Here is a 21,395-nt window from a genome sequence, read left to right as displayed (position 1 = left end):
TCGGGGCTGATGGGCGAGGATCGGGGCTGATGAGCGATGGTCTGGGCTGACGGGCGAGGATCCGGGCTGATGGGCGAGGATCGGGGCTGATGAGCGATGGTCTGGGCTGACGGGTGAGGATCGGGGCTGATGGGCGAGGATCGGGGCTGATGAGCGATGGTCTGGGCTGACGGGCGAGGATCAGGGCTGATGGGCGAGGATCGGGGCTGATGGGCGAGGAATGGGGCTGATGGGCGAGGAATGGGGCTGACGGGCGAGGATCAAGGCTGACGGGCGAGGATCGGGGCTGACGGGCGAAGATCGGGGCTGACGAGCGATGGTCTGGGCTGACGGGCGAGGATCGGGGCTGATGGGCGAGGATCGGGGCTGATGAGCGATGGTCTGGGCTGACGGGCGAGGATCGGGGCTGAAGGGCGAGGATCGGGGCTGATGAGCGATGGTCTGGGCTGATGGGCGAGGAATGGGGCTGATGGGCGAGGATCGGGACTGATGGGCGAGGATCGGGGCTGATGAGCGATGGTCTGGGCTGAAGGGCGAGGATCAAGGCTGAAGGTCGAGGATCGAGGCTGACGGGCGAGGAATGGGGCTGACGGGCGAGGATCAAGGCTGACGGGCGAGGATTGGGGCTGACGGGCGAGGATCAGGGCTGATGGATGACGATCGAGGCTGATGGGCGAGGATCGGGGCTGATGGGCGAGGATCGGGGCTGATGGGCGAGGATCAGGGCTGATGGGCGAGGATCGGGGCTGATGGATGACGATCGAGGCTGATGGGCGAAGATCGGGGCTGACGGGCGAGGATCGGGGCTGATGGATGACGATCGAGGCTGATGGGCGAGGATCGGGGCTGATGGATGACGATCGAGGCTGATGGGCGAGGATCGGGGCTGATGGGCGAGGATCGGGGCTGATGGATGACGATCGAGGCTGATGGGCGAGGATCGGGGCTGATGGGCGAGGATCGGGGCTGATGGGCGAGGATCGGGGCTGAAGGGCGAGGATCGGGGCTGACGGGCGAAGATCGGGGCTGACGGGCGAAGATCGGGGCTGACGGGCGAGGATCGGGGCTGACGGGCGAGGATCGGGGCTGACGGGCGAGGATCGGGGCTGATGGGCGAGGATCGGGGCTGATGGGCGAGGATCGGGGCTGATGGATGACGATCGAGGCTGATGGGCGAGGATCGGGGCTGATGGGCGAGGATCGGGGCTGATGGATGACGATCGAGGCTGATGGGCGAGGATCGGGGCTGACAGGCGAAGATCGGGGCTGATGGGCGAGGATCGGGGCTGATGGGCGAGGATCGGGGCTGATGGGCGAGGATCGGGGCTGAAGGGCGAGGATCGGGGCTGACGGGCGAGGATCGGGGCTGACGGGCGAGGATCGGGGCTGATGGGCGAGGATCGGGGCTGAAGGGCGAGGATCGGGGCTGATGGGCGAGGATCGGGGCTGAAGGGCGAGGATCGGGGCTGACGGGCGAGGATCGGGGCTGACGGGCGAGGATCGGGGCTGACGGGCGAAGATCGGGGCTGACGGGCGAGGATCGGGGCTGATGGGCGAGGATCGGGGCTGATGGGTGAGGATCGGGGCTGATGGGCGAGGATCGGGGCTGATGGGCGAGGATCGGGGCTGATGGGTGACGATCGAGGCTGATGGGCGAGGATCGAGGCTGATGGATGACGATCGAGGCTGATGGGCGAGGATCGGGGCTGATGGGTGACGATCGAGGCTGATGGGCGAGGATCGAGGCTGATGGATGACGATCGAGGCTGATGGGCGAGGATCGGGGCTGATGGGTGACGATCGAGGCTGACAGGCGATGATCGGGGCTGATGGGCGAGGATCGGGGCTGATGGGTGACGATCGAGGCTGACAGGCGATGATCGGGGCTGATGGGTGAGGATCGGGGCTGATGGGCGAGGATCGGGGCTGATGGGCGAGGATCGGGGCTGATGGGTGACGATCGAGGCTGATGGGCGAGGATCGAGGCTGATGGATGACGATCGAGGCTGATGGGCGAGGATCGGGGCTGATGGGTGACGATCGAGGCTGATGGGCGAGGATCGAGGCTGATGGATGACGATCGAGGCTGATGGGCGAGGATCGGGGCTGATGGGTGACGATCGAGGCTGACAGGCGATGATCGGGGCTGATGGGCGAGGATCGGGGCTGATGGGCGAGGATCGGGGCTGATGGGCGAGGATCGAGGCTGATGGGCGAGGATCGGGGCTGATGGGCGAGGATCGGGGCTGATGGGCGAGGATCGGGGCTGATGGGCGAGGATCGGGGCTGATGGATGACGATCGAGGCTGATGGGCGAGGATTGGGGCTGATGGATGACGATCGAGGCTGATGGGCGAGGATTGGGGCTGATGGGCGAGGATCGAGGCTGATGGGCGAGGATCAGGGCTGATGGATGACGATCGAGGCTGATGGGCGAGGATTGGGGCTGATGGATGACGATCGAGGCTGATGGGCGAGGATTGGGGCTGATGGGCGAGGATCGAGGCTGATGGGCGAGGATCGAGGCTGATGGGCGAGGATTGGGGCTGATGGATGACGATCGAGGCTGATGGGCGAGGATTGGGGCTGATGGGCGAGGATCGAGGCTGATGGGCGAGGATCGAGGCTGATGGGCGAGGATCAGGGCTGATGGATGACGATCGAGGATGCCGATTCACTATTGATGGTTTCACTAGTTACAGTTTCATTATGTAACCTTTCAGTGACACTGCAGCTCGAAGAGAGTTAATTTCCCACACAGTAGTGGATGTCGACCACACTCCCAGTAGAAGCAGAGAAAACTGAGTCGATTAACTCCTTCAAAAAGGAGCTAGATATATATTTGGTTGGAAACCAGATTGGAAGATTAGGGAGAGAGACAGACCGAGATGATCAAATACTCTATGGAACATGACGATTCTCCAGTTTGTGAGATTGTAGGTGTCTGTGGAGGCCGGGGTGCAAAAGTAGATACGTTGGATACTCTGGAGAATAAGATAATATTTATTCAGCAGGTAAGGGTCACTCGCTGTGTAACTGTACAGAGTCACTGTTAATTCAGAGTAAGGATCACTCGCTGTGTAAGGTGACGTCACAGCCAAGGGGGTAAGTGATTGGCTGGTGATTGGTGAGTAGTTTTTCTTTGTTCTCTTCTATAACAGTGAGTAAACTTTAGCATTGTTGTTGCTAATTTAAGTTAATCTAAGGGTTAAGTCATGACAGGAGAGCTCGGTCACGTGATATGCTCCTCCTGTACCATGTGGGAACTCAGGGACACTTCCGGTGTCCCTGACGACTACGTGTGCGGGAAGTTTATCCGCCTCCAGCTCCTGACGGACCGCTGTGGAATTGGAGCTGAGGGTGGATTTACTCTGGAGCATCCACGATGCTGAGAATGACGTGAGTAGCACGTGTAGCGAGTTGGTCTTACCGCAGGCGAAAGGTCCACAGCCAGATAGGAAATGGAAGACCAGCAGGAAGAGCAGTGCAAGGAAGGTCCCCTGCGGTCATCCCCCTGCAAAACAGATTCACTGCTTTGAGTACTGTTGAGGAGGATGACTCATCAGGGGAGGGCAGCAGCAGCCAAGTTCATGGCACTGTGGCTGGCTCTGCTGCACAGAAGGGTGGGAAAAAGAGTGGGAGAGCTATAGTGATAGGGAACTCTATTGTAAGGGGAATAGATAGGAGTTTCTGCGGCTGCAACCGAGACTCCAGGATGGTATGTTGCCTCCCTGGTGCAAGGGTCAAGGATATCTCGGAGCGGCTGCAGAGCATTCTGGAGAGGGAGGGTGAACAGCCAGTTGTCGTGGTACATGTAGGTACCAACGATATAGGTAAGAAGCAGGAAGAGATCCTACAAGCTGAATTTAGGGAGCTAGGAGTTAAATTAAAAAGTAGGACCTCAAAGGTAGTAATCTCTGGATTGCTACCAGTGCCACGTGCTAATCAGAATAGAGGGAGCAGGATAGTTAGAATAAATACGTGGCTTGAGCAGAGGTGCAAGAGGGAGGGATTCAAATTCCTGGGACATTGGAACCAGTTCTGGGGGAAGTGGGACCTATACAAAAGGGACGGTCTGCACTTGGGCAGGACTGGAACTGATGTCCTAGGGGTAACATTTGCTAATGCAGTTCGGGAGTGTTTAAACTAATATGGCAGGGGGATGGGAACCTATGCAGCGAGAAAGGGCGAAGTAATATGGAGTCAGAAACAGACAGTAGAAAAGTAAAAAGCAATAGTGGAAGGCTGAGTAAACAAAGGCAAGAAACAAAAAGGGCCACACTACATCATAATTCTAAAAGGACAAAGGGTGTTAAAAAAACAAGCCTGAAGGCTTTGTGTCTTAATGCAAGGAGTATCCGTAATAAAGTGGATGAAGTAACTGTGCAAATAGATGTTAACAAATATGATGTGATTGGGATTACAGAAACGTGGCTCCAGGATGATCAGGGCTGGGAACTCAACATCCATGGGTATTCAACATTCAGGAAGGATAGAATGAAAGGAAAAGGAGGTAGGGTAGCATTGCTGGTTAAAGAGATTAATGCAATAGTTCGGAAGGACATTAGCTTGGATGGTGTGGAATCTATATGGGTAGAGCTGCAGAACATCAAAGGGCAAAAAACGTTAGTGGGAGTTGTGTACAGACCTCCAAACAGTAGTAGTGATGTTGGGGAGGGCATCAAACATGAAATTAGGGGTGCATGCAATAAAGGTGCAGCAGTTATCAAGGGTGACTTTAATATGCATATAGATTGGGCTAACCAAACTGGAAGCAATACGGTGGAGGAGGATTTCCTGGAGTGCATAAGGAATGGTTTTCCAGACCAATATGTTGAGGATCCAACTAGGGGGGAGGCCATCTTAGACTGGGTGTTGTGTAATGAGAGAGGATTAATTAGCAATCTCGTTGTGCGAGGCCCCTTGGGGAAGAGTGACCATAATATGGTGGAATTCTACATTGGGATGGAGAATGAAACAGTTAATTCAGAGACCATGGTCCAGAACTTAAAGAAGGGTAACTTTGAAGGTATGAGGCGTGAATTGGCTAGGATAGATTGGCGAATGATACTTAAGGGGTTGACTGTGGATGGGCAATGGCAGACATTTAGAGACCGCATGGATGAACTACAACAATTGTACATCCCTATCTGGCGTAAAAATAAAAAAGGGAAGGTGGCTCAACCGTGGCTATCAAGGGAAATCAGGGATAGTATTAAAGCCAAGGAAGTGACATACAAATTGGCCAGAAATAGCAGTGAACCCGGGGACTGGGAGAAATTTAGAACTCAGCAGAGGAGGACAAAGGGTTTGATTAGGGCAGGGAAAATAGAGTACGAGAGGAAGCTTGCAGGGAACATTAAGATGGACTACAAAAGTTTCGATAGATATGTAAAGAGAAAAAGGTTAGTAAAGACAAACGTAGGTCCCCTGCAGTCAGAATCAGGGGAAGTCATAACAGGGAACAAAGAAATGGCAGACCAATTGAACAAGTACTTTGGTTCGGTATTCACTAAGGAGGACACAATCAACCTTCCGGAAATAAAAGGGGTCAGAGGGTCTAGTAAGAAGGAGGAACTGAGGGAAATCCTTATTAGTCGGGAAATTGTTGGGGAAATTGATGGGACGATAAATCCCCAGGGCCTGATGGACTGCATCCCAGAGTACTTAAGGAGGTGGCCTTGGAAATAGCGGATGCATTGACAATCATTTTCCAACATTCCATAGACTCTGGATCAGTTCCTATCAAGTGGAGGGTAACCAATGTAACCCCACTTTTTAAAAAAGGAGGGAGAGAAAACACGGAATTATAGACCGGTCAGCCTGACATCAGTAGTGGGTAAAATGATGGAATCAATTATTAAGGATGTCATAGCAGCGCATTTGGAAAGAGGTGACATGATAGGTCCAAGTCAGCATGGATTTGTGAAAGGGAAATCATGCTTGACAAATCTTCTGGAATTTTTTGAGGATGTTTCCAGTAAAGTGGACAAGGGAGAACCAGTTGATGTGGTGTATGTGGACATTCAGAAGGCTTTCGACAAGGTCCCACACAAGAGAATAATGTGCAAAGTTAAAGCACATGGGATTTGGGTTAGTGTGCTGACGTGGATTGAGAACTGGTCGGCAGACAGGAAGCAAAGAGTAGGAGTAAATGGGTACTTTTCAGAATGGCAGGCAGTGACTAGTGGGGTACCGCAAGGTTCTGTGCTGGGTCCCAGCTGTTTACATTGTACATTAATGATTTAGATGAGGGGATTAAATGTAGCATCTCCAAATTTGCGGATGACACTAAGTTGGGTGGCAGTGTGAGCTGCGAGGAGGATGCTATGAGGCTGCAGAGTGACTTGGATAGGTTAGGTGAGTGGGCAAATGCATGTCAGATGAAGTATAATGTGGATAAATGTGAGGTTATCCACTTTGGTGGTAAAAACAGAGAGACAGACTATTATCTGAATGGTGACAGATTAGCAAAAAGGGGAGGTGCAACGAGACCTGGGTGTCATGGTACATCAGTCATTGAAGGTTGGCATGCAGGTACAGCAGGCGGTTAAGAAAGCAAATACATGTTGGCCTTCATAGCGAGGGGATTTGAGTACAGAGGCAGGGAGGTGTTGCTACAGTTGTACAGGGCCTTGGTGAGGCCACACCTGGAGTATTGTGTACAGTTTTGGTCTCCTAATTTGAGGAAGGACATTCTTGCTATTGAGGGAGTGCAGCGAAGGTTCACCAGACTGATTCCCGGGATGGCGGGACTGACATATCAAGAAAGACTGGATCAACTGGGCTTGTATTCACTGGAGTTCAGAAGAATGAGAGGTGATCTCATAGAAATGTTTAAAATTCTGACGGGCCTGGACAGGTTAGATGCAGGAAGAATGTTCCCAATGTTGGGGAAGTCCAGAACCAGGGGTCACAGAGTAAGGATAAGGGGTAAGCCATTTAGGACCGAGATGAGGAGAAACTTTTTCACCCAGAGAGTGGTGAACCTGTGGAATTCTCTACCACAGAAAGTTGTTGAGGCCAATTCACTAAATATATTCAAAAAGGAGTTAGATGAAGTCCTTACTACTAGGGGGATCAAGGGGTATGGCGAGAAAGCAGGAATGGGGTACTGAGGTTGCATGTTCAGCCATGAACTCATTGAATGGCGGTGCAGGCTCGAAGGGCCGAATGGCCTACTCCTGCACCTATTTTCTATGTTTCTATGTTTCTAACTGTTCAGAGTCACTGTTTATTCAGAGTAAGGGTCACTCGCTGTGTAACTGTACAGAATCACTGTTTATTCAGCATCATAGGCGATCCCTGGAACCAGGTTGACTTGCTTCCACATGGGCTCACAGGTGTTTCGATGAAGGACCCAATGTTCCAGTCCTGAACTCCAGTTGAGGGGGTGGAAGATGCCTGTGCGTGGATGTTTTTAACGTGGGGTGACCGTTGCACACCAGCCACCACACGGGCTCGACAGAGCTAGGTCTTTATCCAGAGGCAAGGGTTAACCAGGATGAGACCTGCTCTGCAGTTTATTCACAGGGTAATGGTCACTCACTGTAACTGTACAGAGTCACTGTTTATTCAAGGTAAGGGTCACTGACTGTGTAACTGTACAGAATTATTGTTTAGTTCAATGTTTGGGATATTCCTTTAATAGCAGAATGTTGTCGATTTCTAAGGATTTGATCTGATTGGTTTTGGAAAGGAATTTGAGTATTGCCTGTCCGGGTTTACTGTGATTGAAAGGTTGCATTAGAGGGAACAGCATGCGACGGCCCGGCCCGGCCCGGAAATTGGCGCGGTCCCATCCTGCAAGCCCATCAGCAGGCCAGGGCCATCAGAGGGAGCAGCGTGCGGCAACATACCACTGCAGGAGGGTGAGGGCTGCGAAGCCAGGTCGCTGATTGCAGTGCGGGCAGGCACAGCACGAGGGGCGAAGGAGCGGCAAGAGGGAAGTGACCGGGGCCCAGGAGAGGCGTGAGTCTGGGGCCCAGGGGCAGCACGGGCCAGCCCACACTGTGCGATATGTGCGCACTAGGTCCGTGCAGCAGAGCAGGTCTCCAGTCGTCTTGGTTAATCCTTGCCACTGGACCAAGACCTAGCTCTGTCAAGCCCGTGTGGTGGCTGGTGTGCAACGGCCACCCCACGTTAAAAAAATCCACACACAGGCATCTTCCACCCTTCAGGATGTAGTTCTGGATCTGGAATATTAGGTCTTTCATTGAAACACCTGTGAACTCATCCTTTTTTGGCGTGGAAGCAAGGCATCCTCGCTTCGAGCGACTGCCTTTGATGATGACAGACGCTCATTAATAGCACAGAGGTCTGAGGAACCTTCGGTTGGTGGGATAAAAGAGCAAGCGTTGGTCTGACTCCCACAACTGCCAGAAACTGGATCTCCAGGCATTCTCAAAACATCTGACAAAATGCGTTCGACTGGAGACCAGCGACAAGAGGGCAGTGAGAATCGGAATGCTCGCCCTCAAAAAGCTGTTGAGACTGACAGTCAATTGAAAATTTCAAAACGAAGATTGTTAGGGGTCGGAATTGGGTCCCGCCATTTTTGAGGCGGTGTCAGCGCCCGAGTGTTGATTTTAGCCCCGGGGGTTAGACGCAGCCTCAAAGTCCTAAATTCAGTTTTTACGCCCAAAGATGAGCGAGCAGCGCTAAATAGTGGCGTTGCACACCCAGCCTTGGGCGGGAGCTCAGGAGGCCGACGGAATTTCCCCGTGGGAGGCTACCGCCACGCTAGAAAAATAACAGGAAGAAAAAATAAGTAACTAAAACTCTGATCCACACACACAAACTTCCTCCACTCTTTAAAAACTAATGAAAAGATGCCGAAATAAAGAGAGAAAAACTTACCTTCCTTTCTGGGCGATTTCGCTCGCAATCCGCTCTTTAACCACGACTTTTTCCTGGCTGTACGGCAAGCATACAAAGCAAATGTCGCGGCAGAGGCTATTCAAAGAGGCGTTGCACGCTGGGTGAGGTCACCATGCGGGTACTGTTAGCCGGCGCAGCTTTGCCTTTTGGCGCCCGTGCCAAAGAGCCGACTGAATGTAGGGCGAGGCGTCGATGCCGCTTACCGACGACGGTTGGCTTTTGCGGCTCGCTAGCCGCCTCCCCACGCGGTAACGGGGCACTGTACTGAACCCAATTTTGACCCCTTAGATTTTGGTTAGGCGAGGCCATTAAGGGTTCCGGAACCAAGCCAGATAGATGGAGTTAAGATACAGATCAGCCAATGATCTAATTGAATGTTTCTATTACTACTAGGGGGATCAAGGGGTATGGTGAGAAAGCAGGAATGGGGTACTGAAGTTGCATGTTCAGCCATGAACTCATTGAATGGCGGTGCAGGCTAGAAGGGCCGAATGGCCTACTCCTGCACCTATTTTCTATGAATGGCGGGACAGGCTCGAGGGGGGTGAATGGCCTCCTCCTGTGCCCATGTTCCTGTGAGTGGGACCATCAGTGGGTCAATCCCTAGTCCATGGCGATCAGCTGCCCCCATATGCCTGCATGTGCTTTATAGATCTCGCACCTCTATTCATGTTTATAGATTCCTGTCATTCCCGATAAATGAATTCACTGCAGACACACTGGCGGCAACTGCTGACAATGCAAAAAGCCCACATTTCTCAGGTTAATTTAGCACTGTCCTGCCAAATGCAACATTTTCACTAAAAGGGTTGTGTCCATTTATATATTTAAGACGTTTCTTGTAATGCAACTTAAAGAATTGCATTTCTATAGCGCCTTTATTATTAATAATAATAACTTTTATTTATATCGTGCCTTTAACATACTAAAATGTCCCAAGGCGCTTCGCAACAGTGTTACAGGCAAACAGATAAATTTCACACCCTCAGGACATTCCAGAGCGCTTTACAGCCAATGAAGTAATTTTTTGAAGTGTAGTCATTGTTGTAATGTAGGAAGCGTGGCAGCCAATTTGTGCACAGTAAGCTCCCAGAAACAGCAATGTGATAATGACCAGATAATCCAGACATTGGTTGAGGGATAAATATTGGCCAGGACACTGGAGAGAATTCCCTGCTCTTCTCTGAAATAGTGCCATGGGATCTTTTCCATCCATCTCAGAGGGCAGACGGGGCCTCGGTTTAACGTCTCATCCTTTTCTTCAGCTTTTACATCACTTATGGAGACCTATATTTTCTTCGGTTTTGTCAGCTGTGGCTCAGTGGGCAGCACTCTCACCTCTGAGTCAGGAGGTCTGGGTTCAAGTCCTACTCCAGAGACTCGAGCTCAAAATCTAGGCTGACACTCCTGGGCAGTGCTGAGGGAGTGCTGCACTGTCGGAGGGACAGTGCTGAGGGGTACTGCACTGTCGGAGGGACGGTACTGAGGGAGTGCCGCACTGTCGGAGGGACGGTACTGAGGGAGTGCTGCACTGTCGGAGGGACGGTACTGAGGGAGCACCGCACTGTCGGAGGGACAGTGCTGAGGGGTACTGCACTGTCGGAGGGACGGTACTGAGGGAGTGCCGCACTGTCGGAGGGACGGTACTGAGGGAGCACCACACTGTCGGAAGGGCAGTACTGAGGGAGCGCCGCACTGTCGGAGGGGCAGTACTGAGGGAGCGCCGCACTGTCGGAGGGGCAGTACTGAGGGAGCGCCGCACTGTCGGAGGGGCAGTACTGAGGGAGCGCCGCATTGTCGGAGGGGCAGTACTGAGGGAGCGCCGCACTGTCGGAGGGGCAGTACTGAGGGAGCACCACACTGTCGGAGGGGCAGTACTGAGGGAGCGCCGCACTGTCGGAGGGGCAGTACTGAGGGAGCGCCGCACTGTCGGAGGGTCAGTACTGAGGGAGTGCTGCACTGTCGGAGGGGCAGTACTGAGGGAGCGCTGCACTGTCGGAGGGGCAGTACTGAGGGAGCACCGCACTGTCGGAGATGCAGATTGCCCATGGTTTTCCATCCATTTAAATACATTTCTTGAAATGTGCAGCTGGCAGAAAAGGCTCCCTGTCCACAGCTCAAACAGTCAGAAACCCCAGTTTATTGAGCAGGGTAAGGAATACTCACTGTGTAAACGGTATGTAGTTCCAGATAATTCAGCATGGCAAGGATTACACGCTGTGTGACAGTGGGAAATTATGAATTATCCTGCAGAAGTACTCAGTGTGTAACAGAGAAGAACTGTTGTTTGTTAGTAAAGTAATGATCACCTTCGACACAAAACACATTTTTTGGAGGCGAGAAGAAGGGTGTGGAGCAGAGGGGAGGGGTAGGGAGGCAGGGGGGAGAGGTATAAGGCGAGGGGAGGGAGAGGGAGGTGAGGGGAGGGGAGGGGAAGGGAGGTGGGGGAGAGGTATAAGGCGAGGGGAGGGAGAGGGAGGGGAGGGGGAGGGGGTAGGGAGGGGAGGAGTGAGGTATAAAGCGAGGGGAGGAGTAGGGAGGGGGAGTGAGGGGGTAGGAAGGGGAGGGGAGGGAGGCGGAGTGAGGGGTAGGGAGGTTAGGAGAGGGGGAGGGAGGTGAGCGGAGGAAGGGAGAGGGGGAGGGAGGTGAGCAGAGGGAGGGTGAGGGGGAGGGAGGCAGGGAGGGGTAGGGAGGTTAGGGGAGGGGGAAGGAGGTGAGGGGAGGTAGGATGAGGGTGAGGGAGGCAGGGAGTGGTAGGGAGGCGGGGGGAGGAGTAGGGAGGCGGGGGGAAGGGTAGGGAAGTGAGGGGAGTGGGTAGTGAGGTGGGGGAGGGGTAGGGAGGCGGGGGAGGGGGAGGGAAGTGAGGGAAGGGGGTAGGATCGATAAACCTTCCTGTTTCTTGGTGCCGATAGAAACACAGATGAGCTGCATCTGTCATTAAATCACCATCAGGGACAATCACTGAATATCGCTCCCCTAATGAAGGATTTGCCTGTTTATTGTTGCTGTGTTATTTGCATAAAGCAAATGTAAATATTCCCAGTCTGTTTAAATCATGCTCTGAATTCTAACATTCAATAACGAAACTCTGTGGGGCTGATTTGATCTGATTTGTTCTGGGATGTGGCTGACATGACACTGCCACATGTCTCCCCCACCTCCAGGTGCTCTGAGGTCAGTAATGTGGGACTGGAGTTACATGTACTCCAGGCTGGGGCGGGTGGTCAGTCCCTTTCCCTGAAGGAGCTCCTTGAACCATCGGCAGGTCTCAGGGTCAGCTCACAATTTAACCATCGTCTCACAGCTTGCTCTAGGAAGATTTGAATTCCTCTGGGAGCGTGCTATAACCACTGCAGACGGCTGATCTCCAACTTCTGGATCACGGACTCCACCATCACACACTCCTACCCCCATCACACACTCTCACCCCCCCATTGCACTCCCCCCATCACACTCCCCCCCATCACACTCTCTCCCCCGCCCCATCACAATCTCCCCCCCCCCATCACAATCTCCCCCCCATCACACTCCCCCCGCCATTACACTCTCCCCGCCATCACACTCTCTCCCCGCCCCCATCATACTCTCCACCATCACACTCTCCACCATCACACTCTCTCCCCCCATCACCCTCCCCCCCATCAAACTCCTCCCCATCACACTCCCCCCCATCAAACTCTCCCCCCATCAAACTCTCCCCCATCACACTCTCTCTCCCCATCACACTCCCCCCCCCATCAAACTCTCCCCCATCACACTCTCTCCCCCCATCACCCTCCCCCCCATCAAACTCTCCCCATCACACTCTCTCCCCCATCACACTCTCTCCCCCCGTCATCCTCCCCCCCCCATCAAACTCTCCCCCATCACACTCTCTCCCCCATCACACTCCCCCCCCAATCATACGCTCTCCCCCCCATCACACACTCTCCCCCCCATCGCATTCTCCCCCCCCCTCCCCATCACACTCCCCCACCCCCCACCAATCATACACTCCCCCCTCCCCCCATCCCTCATCACGGACTCCCCTGACCCACTTAGCCTTCCAGGGAAAAGCTTTGTATAAATACTCCCTGATCCCCAAAGAAAATCCAGTAAAAGGCTGGAATATTCACCCATCCTCTGTCTCTGCCCTTTCACCTCCTCCAGCGCTGCTGTTAAAACTCAAGCTTGGCGTCACCCTGCCAGACTTTGACTTGTCACATCGTGGATCCTGTGCTTTCTCCCTGTGGTCATGGCCTGAATTACACACCTTGGCCCCATAATGTGGCTTCGCATCCCAGGTCAGCCGTGGCTCAGTGGGCAGCACTCTCGCCTTGGGTTCAAGTCCCACTCCCGAGACTTGAGCACAAAAATCTGGGCTGCCACTCGGAGTGCTGCACTGTCGGAGGTGCCGTCTTTCGCATGAGATGTTTCACCGAGGTCCGCTCTGCTCTTTCTTAGATCCCAAGGCACTGTGTTGGAGAAGAGCAGGGGAATTGTCCCCAGTGCCCTGGCCGATATTTATCCCTCAACCGACGATACTAAAAAAACAGATTATCTGGTCATTATCGCAGTGTTGTTTGTGGGAGCTTGCTGTGCGCAAATTGGCTGCCGCGTTTCCACAACAGTGACTGCACTCCAATAGTACTTCACTGGCCGTAAAGCGCTTTGGGACGTCCTGAGGTTGTGAAAGACGCGGCAGAAATGTTCTTTCGTTCAATAACGTAGAAACACTATTATTCAAGTGTGGTCCACGACAATCCGCAGGCAGCATTTCCTGCCCTGTACCTTCACAGTCCAAACTGCAGTAGCACGTCAATCTAGATTCAGGTCGGAGTTGAATGAGATGCAGCCATATATCTGCGCTGATAGTTAGGTTTTATTCCCCCTTTCCAGCTGTTTAGGATTTCACGAGCCTCCCTCCTGTAACTGCACCAGCCCCAACTGAGAATTACAGTAAACCTCTGCGCTGAAACGCCTCCTCCTGCCGTGAGGTTTCATACACACACAGGAACGTGCCTTTCCATGCTACCTAGCTTCCCAAGCCTGCACTGTCTCTGCATTGCCTCACGATCTTTCTCCCGTCTTCAGTCACATGCTCCGAACTGAGACCCACAGCTGCCTGCTTAAAACATTCCATGTTCGACTCTTAAAGGGACGCTGTCAAGGTTAAGGGGTGGGGGGGATCGTTTTGAGGTGAGATTAAGCCACGCAGACCCCCCCCCCCCCCACCCCCCCGCCCACACACACACACACACTGCCTGGTGCATTGTCTGCTCAATACTGTTAGTTGATCTCAGTTGAGGTGCAGTAGAAGATTCTGAGGGGGATTGACAGGGTAGATGCTGAGAGGTTGTTTCCCGGGGTTGGAGAGTCTAGAACGAGGGGGTATAGTCTCGGGATGAGGGGTCGGCCATTTAGGACAAAGATGAGGAGGAATTTCTCTACTCAGAGAATTGTGAATCATTGGAATTCTCTACCCCGAAGGGTTGTGAGTGCTCAGTCGGTGAGTATATTCAAGACACAGTTTGATAGACTTTTTGGACTTTAGGGGAAATCAAAGGATATAGGGATCGGGCGGAAAAGTAGAGTTGAGGCTGAAGATCAGCCACAATGTCATTGAAACGGGTCATTTTCCGGTTGGCAAACAGTAACTAGTGGGGTGCCACAGGGATCGGTGCTGGGGCCTCAACTATTTACAATCTATATTAATGACTTGAATGAAGGGACCAGGTGTAATGTAACCAAGTTTGCTGATGATACAAAGATGGATGGGAAAGCAAGTTGTGAGAAAGACACAAAAAATCTTCAAAGGGATATAGACAGAGTAAGTGAGTGGGCAAACATTTGGTAGATGGAGTATAATGTGGGAAAGTGTGAGGTTATCCACTTTGGCAGGAAAAATAAAAAAGCAAATTATTATTTAAATGGAGGTAAATTGCAAAGTGCTGCAGTACAGAGAGACCTGGGGGTTTTTGTGCATGAAACACAAAAAATTAGCATGCATGAACATTGAGCTTGGCCATAACATAGAACATAAACATAAGAACATAAGAACATAAGAATTAGGAACAGGAGTAGGCCATCCAGCCCCTCAAGCCTGCTCCGCCATTCAACAAGATCATGGCTGATCTGGCCGTGGACTCAGCTCCACTTACCCGCCCGCTCCCCGTAACCCTTAATTCCCTTATTGGTTAAAAATCTATCTATCTGTGATTTGAATACATTCAATGAGTTAGCCTCAACTGCTTCCTTGGGCAGAGAATTCCACAGATCCACAACCCTCTGGGAGAAGAAATTCCTTCTCAACTCGGTTTTAAATTGGCTCCCTTGTATTTTGAGACTGTGCCCCCTAGTTCTAGTCTCCCTGACCAGTGGAAACAACCTCTCTGCCCTCTATCTTGTCTATCCCTTTCATTATTTTAAATGTTTCTATAAGATCACCCTTCATCCTTCTGAACTCCACGAGTAAAGACCCAGTCTACTCAATCTATCATCATAAGGTAACCCCCTCATCTCCGGAATCAGCCTAGTGAATCGTCTCTGTACCCCCTCCATAGCTAGTATATCCTTCCTTAAGTAAGGTGACCAAAACTGCACGCAGTACTCCAGGTACGGCCTCACCAATACACTGTACAGTTGCAGCAGGACCTCCCTGCTTTTGTACTCCATACCTCTCGCAATGAAGGCCAACATTTCATTCGCCTTCCTGATTACCTGCTGCACCTGCAAACAAACTTTTTGGGATTCATGCACTAGGACCCCCAGGTCCCTCTGCACCGCAGCATGTTGTAATTTCTCCGCATTCAAATAATATTCCCTTTTACGTTTTTTTTTCCAAGGTGGATGACCTCACATTTTCCGACATTGTATTCCATCTGCCAAACTTAGCCCATTCACTTAACATATCTAAATCTCTTTGCAGCCTCTCTGAGTCCTCTACACAACCCATTTCCCACTAATCTTTGTGTCATCTGCAAATTTTGTTACACTACACTCTGTCCCCTCTTCCAGGTCATCTATGTATATTGTAAACAGTTGTGGTCCCAGCACCGATCCCTGTGGCACACCACTAACCACCTATTTCCAACCCGGAAAGGACCCATTTATCCCAACTCTCTGCTTTCTGTTAGCTAGCCAATTCTCTATCCATGCTAATACATTTCCTCTGACTCTTCGAGCCTTTATCTTCTGCAGTAACCTTTTGTGTGGCACCTTATCGAATGCCTTTTGGAAATCTAAATACACCACATCCATCGGTACACCTCTATCCACCATGCTCGTTATATCCTCAAAGAATTCCAGTAAATTAGTTAAACATAATTTCCCCTTCATGAATCCATGCTGCGTCTGCTTGATTTGCACTATTCCTATCTAGATGTCCCGCTATTTCTTCCTTAATGATAGCTTCAAGCATTTTCCCCACTACAGATGTTAAACTAACCAGCCTATAGTTACCTGCCTTTTGTCTGCCCCCTTTTTTAAACAGAGGCGTTACATTAGCTGCTTTCCAATCCGCTGGTACCTCCCCAGAGTCCAGATAATTTTGGTAGATTATAACGAATGCATCTGCTATAACTTCCGCCATCTCTTTTAATACCCTGGGATGCATTTCATCAGGACCAGGGGACTTGTCTACCTTGAGTCCCATTAGCCTGTCCAGCACTACCCCCCTAGTGATAGTGATTGTCTCAAGGACCTCCCTTCCCACATTCCCGTGACCAGCAATTTTTGTCATGGTTTTTGTGTCTTCCACTGTGAAGACCGAAGCAAAATAATTGTTTAAGATCTCAGCCATTTCCACATTTCCCATTATTAAATCCCCCTTCTCATCTTCTAAAGGACCAACATTTACTTTAGTCACTCTTTTCCGTTTTATATATCGGTAAAAAGCTCCCCCCACGGCATAGAATCATACAACACATAAGGAGCCCACCCAGCCCGTCATGCCCATACCTGCTCTTTGAAAGAACTATCCAGTTTGTCCCACTGCCATGCTCTTTGTCCATAGCCCTGCAATATCTTTTTCCTTTTCAATTATTGATCAATTCTCCTTTGAAAGATAGATTTGGTAAATAGGCTACAGATATCACTGGATCTATTTATGTAGACTCACGGAAATTAACATAAGAACATAAGAAATAGGAGCAGGAGTCGGCCATTTGGCCCCTCGAGCCTGCTCTGCCATTCAATAAGATCATGGCTGATCTGATCTTGGGTTCTGCTCCACTTCCCTGCCCGCTCCCCATAACCCTTGACTCCCTTATCGCTCAAAAATCTGTCTGTCTCCATCTTGAATATATTCAATGACCCAGTCTCCACAGCTCTCTGGGGAAGAGAATTCCAATGATTCACAATCCTCTGAGAGAAGAAATTCCTCCACATTTACGTTTTAAATGGGCGACCCCTTATTCTAAAACTATGCCCCCCACAAGGGGAAACATCCTCTCTGCATGTACCCTGGCAAGCCCCCTCAGAATCTTATACGTTTCAATAAGATCACCTCTCATTCTTCTAAACTCCAATGAGTATAGGCCCAACCTGCTCAACCTTTCTCCATAAGACAACCACTTCATCTCAGGAATCAATCTCGTGAACCTTTTCTGAACTGCCTCCAATGCAAATATATCCCTCCTTAAATAAGGAGACCGAAACTGTACGCAGTACTCCAGGTGTGGCCTCACCAATACCCTGTACAGTTGCAGCAGGACTTCTCTGCTTTTATACTCTATCCCCTTTGCAATAAAGACCAACATTCCATTTGCCTTCCTGATTACTTGCTGTACCTGCATGCCAACTTTTTGTGTTTCATGTACAAGGACCCCCAGGTCCCCCTGTCCTACCATGGTAGAATCACTGCCTCTCCCCCAGGATGATGGCCATCAGTTGCCGCATTGACTGTAGGACAAGGTTGATCAAACATTTTGTCTGTGTGGTCATTTAGGCCTGTACCGTTGAATCTCACGGGCCACATATCTAGTTTAAATTCTTATTCTTCTTAATTATCATGTATTGCAAGTTGTTGAGGCTAACAGATCTCAGTGTTCTGATTTAGGGATTACCCAAGTGAAGTATCAGCACTTTCCAAACCTCCAGGCCCACAAAATTCAAACAGGATAAATAAAAACTTGCATTTATATAGCACTTTTAACAATCTAAAATGTCCCAAGGCACTTCACAGGAGTGATTATCAGACAAAATTTGACACCGAGCCACTTAAAGAGATAATCGGCCAGGTGATCAAAAGCTTGGTCAAAGCCGTAGGTTTTAAGGAGCGTCTTAAAGGAGGGAAGAGAAACAGAGAGGTTTAGGGAGGGAGTTCCAGAGCTTAAGGCCCAGGCAGCTGAAGGCACGGCCACCAATGGATGAAAATCGGGGGTGCTCAGAATGCCAGAATTGAGGGACCCCGGGGAGATCACAGGGGGTTGTGGGACTGGAGGAGGTTACAGAGATAAGGAGCGGGCGAGGCCACGGAAGGATTTGAAAAGAAGGATGAGAATTTTAAAAACAAATAAGCAATGTAAGCATGAATCGGAGTGAGTTTTCTGGGCCTCGAGAACTGGATGGCCAGGATTCAGAGTCACCTACATCCCTCGGGACCCAGGTTGGACCCTCACCTAGACTTTCAAGACTTGGATGGCTGAAAAGATCATCCATACATCACCAGCGGTTACATTACTGGGCTAGGAATCCAGAAGCCTGAAGTAATAATCCCACCACGGCAGCTGGGGAATTTAAATTCAGTTAATTAAAGAAAAATGTCTGGAATTAAAAAGCTGGTATCAGTAATGGTGATCATGAAACCAACCGGAATGTTATAACCCAACTAGTTCACTAATGGTCTTTAGGGAAGGAAACCTTCTGTCCTTACCTGGTCTGACCTATATGTGACTCCAGACACACAAACTGCCCTTTGAAATGGCTGAGCGAGCCACTCAGTTGTACCAAGCTGCTGTGACAAAGTCAGCACTGTGGGAGCACCTTCACCACACGGACTGCAGCGGTTCAAGAAGGCGGCTCACCACCACCTTCTCGAGGGCAATTATGGATGGATAATAAATACCGGCCTTGCCAGCGACGCCCACATCCTGAAAATAAATTTTAAAAGAAACACAGATGAGGGGGTTGACTTATGGAGATAGGTTGAGCAGGTTGAGCCGATGCACATTGGAGTTCAGAAGAATGAGAGGTGATCTTATTGAAACTTATAAGATAATGAGGGGACTCGACAAGGTGGATGTAGAGAGGATACTTCCATTCATAGGGGAAACTAAAACTAGGGACATAGTCTTAGAATAAGGGCCCGCCCATTTAAAACTGAGATGAGGAGAAATTTCTTCGCTCAGAGGGTTGTGAATCTGTGGAATTCGCTACCATTGAGAGCTGTGGAGGCTGGGTCACTGAATATATTTAAGGCGGAGATCGACAGATTTTTAAACGATAAGGGAGTAAAGGGTTATGGGGAGCGGGTAGGGAAGTGGAACTGAGTCCATGATCAGATCAGTCATGATCTTATTGAATGGCGGAACAAGCTCGAGGGGCCAAATGGCCGACTCTTGCTCCCATTTCTTATGTTCTTATGTTCAGTCAGAGACAACCATGAGACCACCAAAGAAACGGGTGTAATGGACAGAGTCCCTACTCGACCATTGGGAATCTGGGCACCACGGAAGGCCATTCCGCCAGGTGGCTCTATAGGTTTAGATCAAACAGACCCAAGTGAAATGTTCTTTAAGCTAGTAAATATGATCAAAACAAATTCATCTTTTCCATCCTTCCTGCCAAGGTGATGGGGAAGCAAGGGGTTCTGGGTGTACGGACAATAGGCACAAACTGGCAAAGAGTCCTCTTTGACACTGTGAAAGATTGGAATTTCCCACTTATCTGAATTTTCACCCAATAGGACCAGTCAAACATTGTTAAGTTCTTCAACATTCATGTCACTGTCAGATCCCAATCTCAATCCTGATCTCAATCTCAGACATGGCCATCATGCTTTCCTTCAATCTCAATCCCTGCCTCAATTCTGGATCCGTTTTGTTTCCAACTCCCATTCCTCCTTTTCCCCCCTTGAAATCTTCAGTTAAAATTCCAACGTCAAAAAAAATTCAGATTGGGATTTGCCCCGTCACTGATCAGGTCAGAGGGAGGGGAGGGAGATGGGACGAGGCTCTCGCCACCGTGAACTCGGGGGGAATTTGGAAATGACAATCTGGGTTTACTTCTGGAGCGGTGCAGGGCGGTTTCTGATGGGAACTCGATCATAAATATCTCTCCGACCTCACGGTGCTCCGACCGAGCCTAGAATCAAGTCCCGATTATAACTGCACCCATCTGAACATTGGCTCAGTAAAAGTTAACAAAAAAAAAACCGGCATCCTTGTAAGAATCAATCTAGTGCGTTTTGCTTAATCAGGAAAGACAAATCTAAAAAAGAAAATTGGTTAGAAATTGGGATAACCGACAAGAGTTAAGTTTCCAATAAAGATTGAAACAGGTAAAATATCTGATTAGACATTAAGATTTATGCAAAATATGTTCTATAAGAAACTCAAAAGTATGACCCCCCCCCCCTCATTTACAAAGTTACTTCTGGTTCATACTCCCTGCAATTCATGAGCATATTGGAGGTTTTATTGCCTTACCGATTAGAATCGCCACGAAAACTCTACTCGGGGAGATTTTCGCTGATTCGACTGCATGGAATTCCAAGGGCACAACCCCTGCGGTCATTCTGGAAGAGCTTGATTAATACCTGCAGTTGAGATCTCTGGGATTTTTTGTGGAGGGGAGGAGGTGACCGGTATAAAGGAATCCGGGTCTGAAAATCTCCAGAGAGGCAGGGAGAGGGAGAGTGAGAGGACCAGTTCCAGATCCAGCAACAAGGTCCACGGGATGAGCAGATCTTCAGCCTGGCACACAATGTTGGGACGGTGAGTCACCGACTTGCTCTCTCTCTCTCTCTCTCTGCAGCCCAGATATACTTTGGTGTCTGAATGCTCTTCTTCCTCTCTTGCCTGCCTTTCTTGCTTTTGGTTGCGGTGCCTGCCTCTCTCAGTCTCTCGCACACACTGCGTAAGACTGAGCCCAAGCTGGAAGCTGGAACGACTGCCTTTCCCTGTAATTCTGCATTGCAGTCACAAAGCTGCTTTCGTCATCACCCAGAGGGAGTGAACGGAACAACACGCCTCGAGAGCTGGCGATTTTATATCTAAATATAAACTTTTTACAACAAATAACTTCGGAAATGTAGACAGCCCGGATCATTCCAATCTAATAATTTCGATATTTTAAAGGGAGATTTCAACTTTACTTCAATTGATTATAAAAGTTTTAAAACTTTCTGAACTTTTTCTGATTCGTTAACTCGCTGAGTAAGATCATTAAAAAAAAATAATGCAGAGGGAGCCGAGGGGAGTTAGCTGTAATCTGGTGTTTAAAAAACAATCATTATACAGAGATCAGTAAGGTTCAGTATAGGCTGGGAACTTTGCCCTGAGTTATGTATCACTGCGACTTTAATAGTATCAGAT

The 21,395-nt window shown here is 50.2% G+C and overlaps 1 protein-coding gene across 2 annotated transcripts in view; it reads right to left on the bottom strand.

Annotated features, from left to right (window-relative positions):
* LOC139275931 (sodium channel regulatory subunit beta-4-like) overlaps window positions 1-21,038 on the bottom strand; it is a 35,266-nt gene extending 14,228 nt beyond the window's left edge. Inside the window, exons 1-2 of one of the 2 annotated variants that reach the window (XM_070893154.1) lie at window positions 20,508-21,038; window positions 8,860-8,916 (exon numbers count right to left, since the gene is read on the bottom strand). In XM_070893154.1, the coding sequence (XP_070749255.1) occupies window positions 8,860-8,916; window positions 20,508-20,595 (145 nt within the window). In that variant the 5' untranslated portion in view covers window positions 20,596-21,038. The remainder of the gene's footprint in view (window positions 1-8,859; window positions 8,917-20,507) is intronic. The other variant, XM_070893155.1, reaches the window with a different exon arrangement.
* Window positions 21,039-21,395: the final 357 nt, after the last annotated feature.

This window comes from Pristiophorus japonicus, chromosome 11 (assembly GCF_044704955.1).
Source record: "Pristiophorus japonicus isolate sPriJap1 chromosome 11, sPriJap1.hap1, whole genome shotgun sequence".
In the NCBI taxonomy this organism is placed as follows: Eukaryota; Metazoa; Chordata; class Chondrichthyes; family Pristiophoridae; genus Pristiophorus; species Pristiophorus japonicus.
Note: the sequence above shows the minus strand (reverse complement) of the source record. Positions and strands in the feature narration are given on the sequence as shown.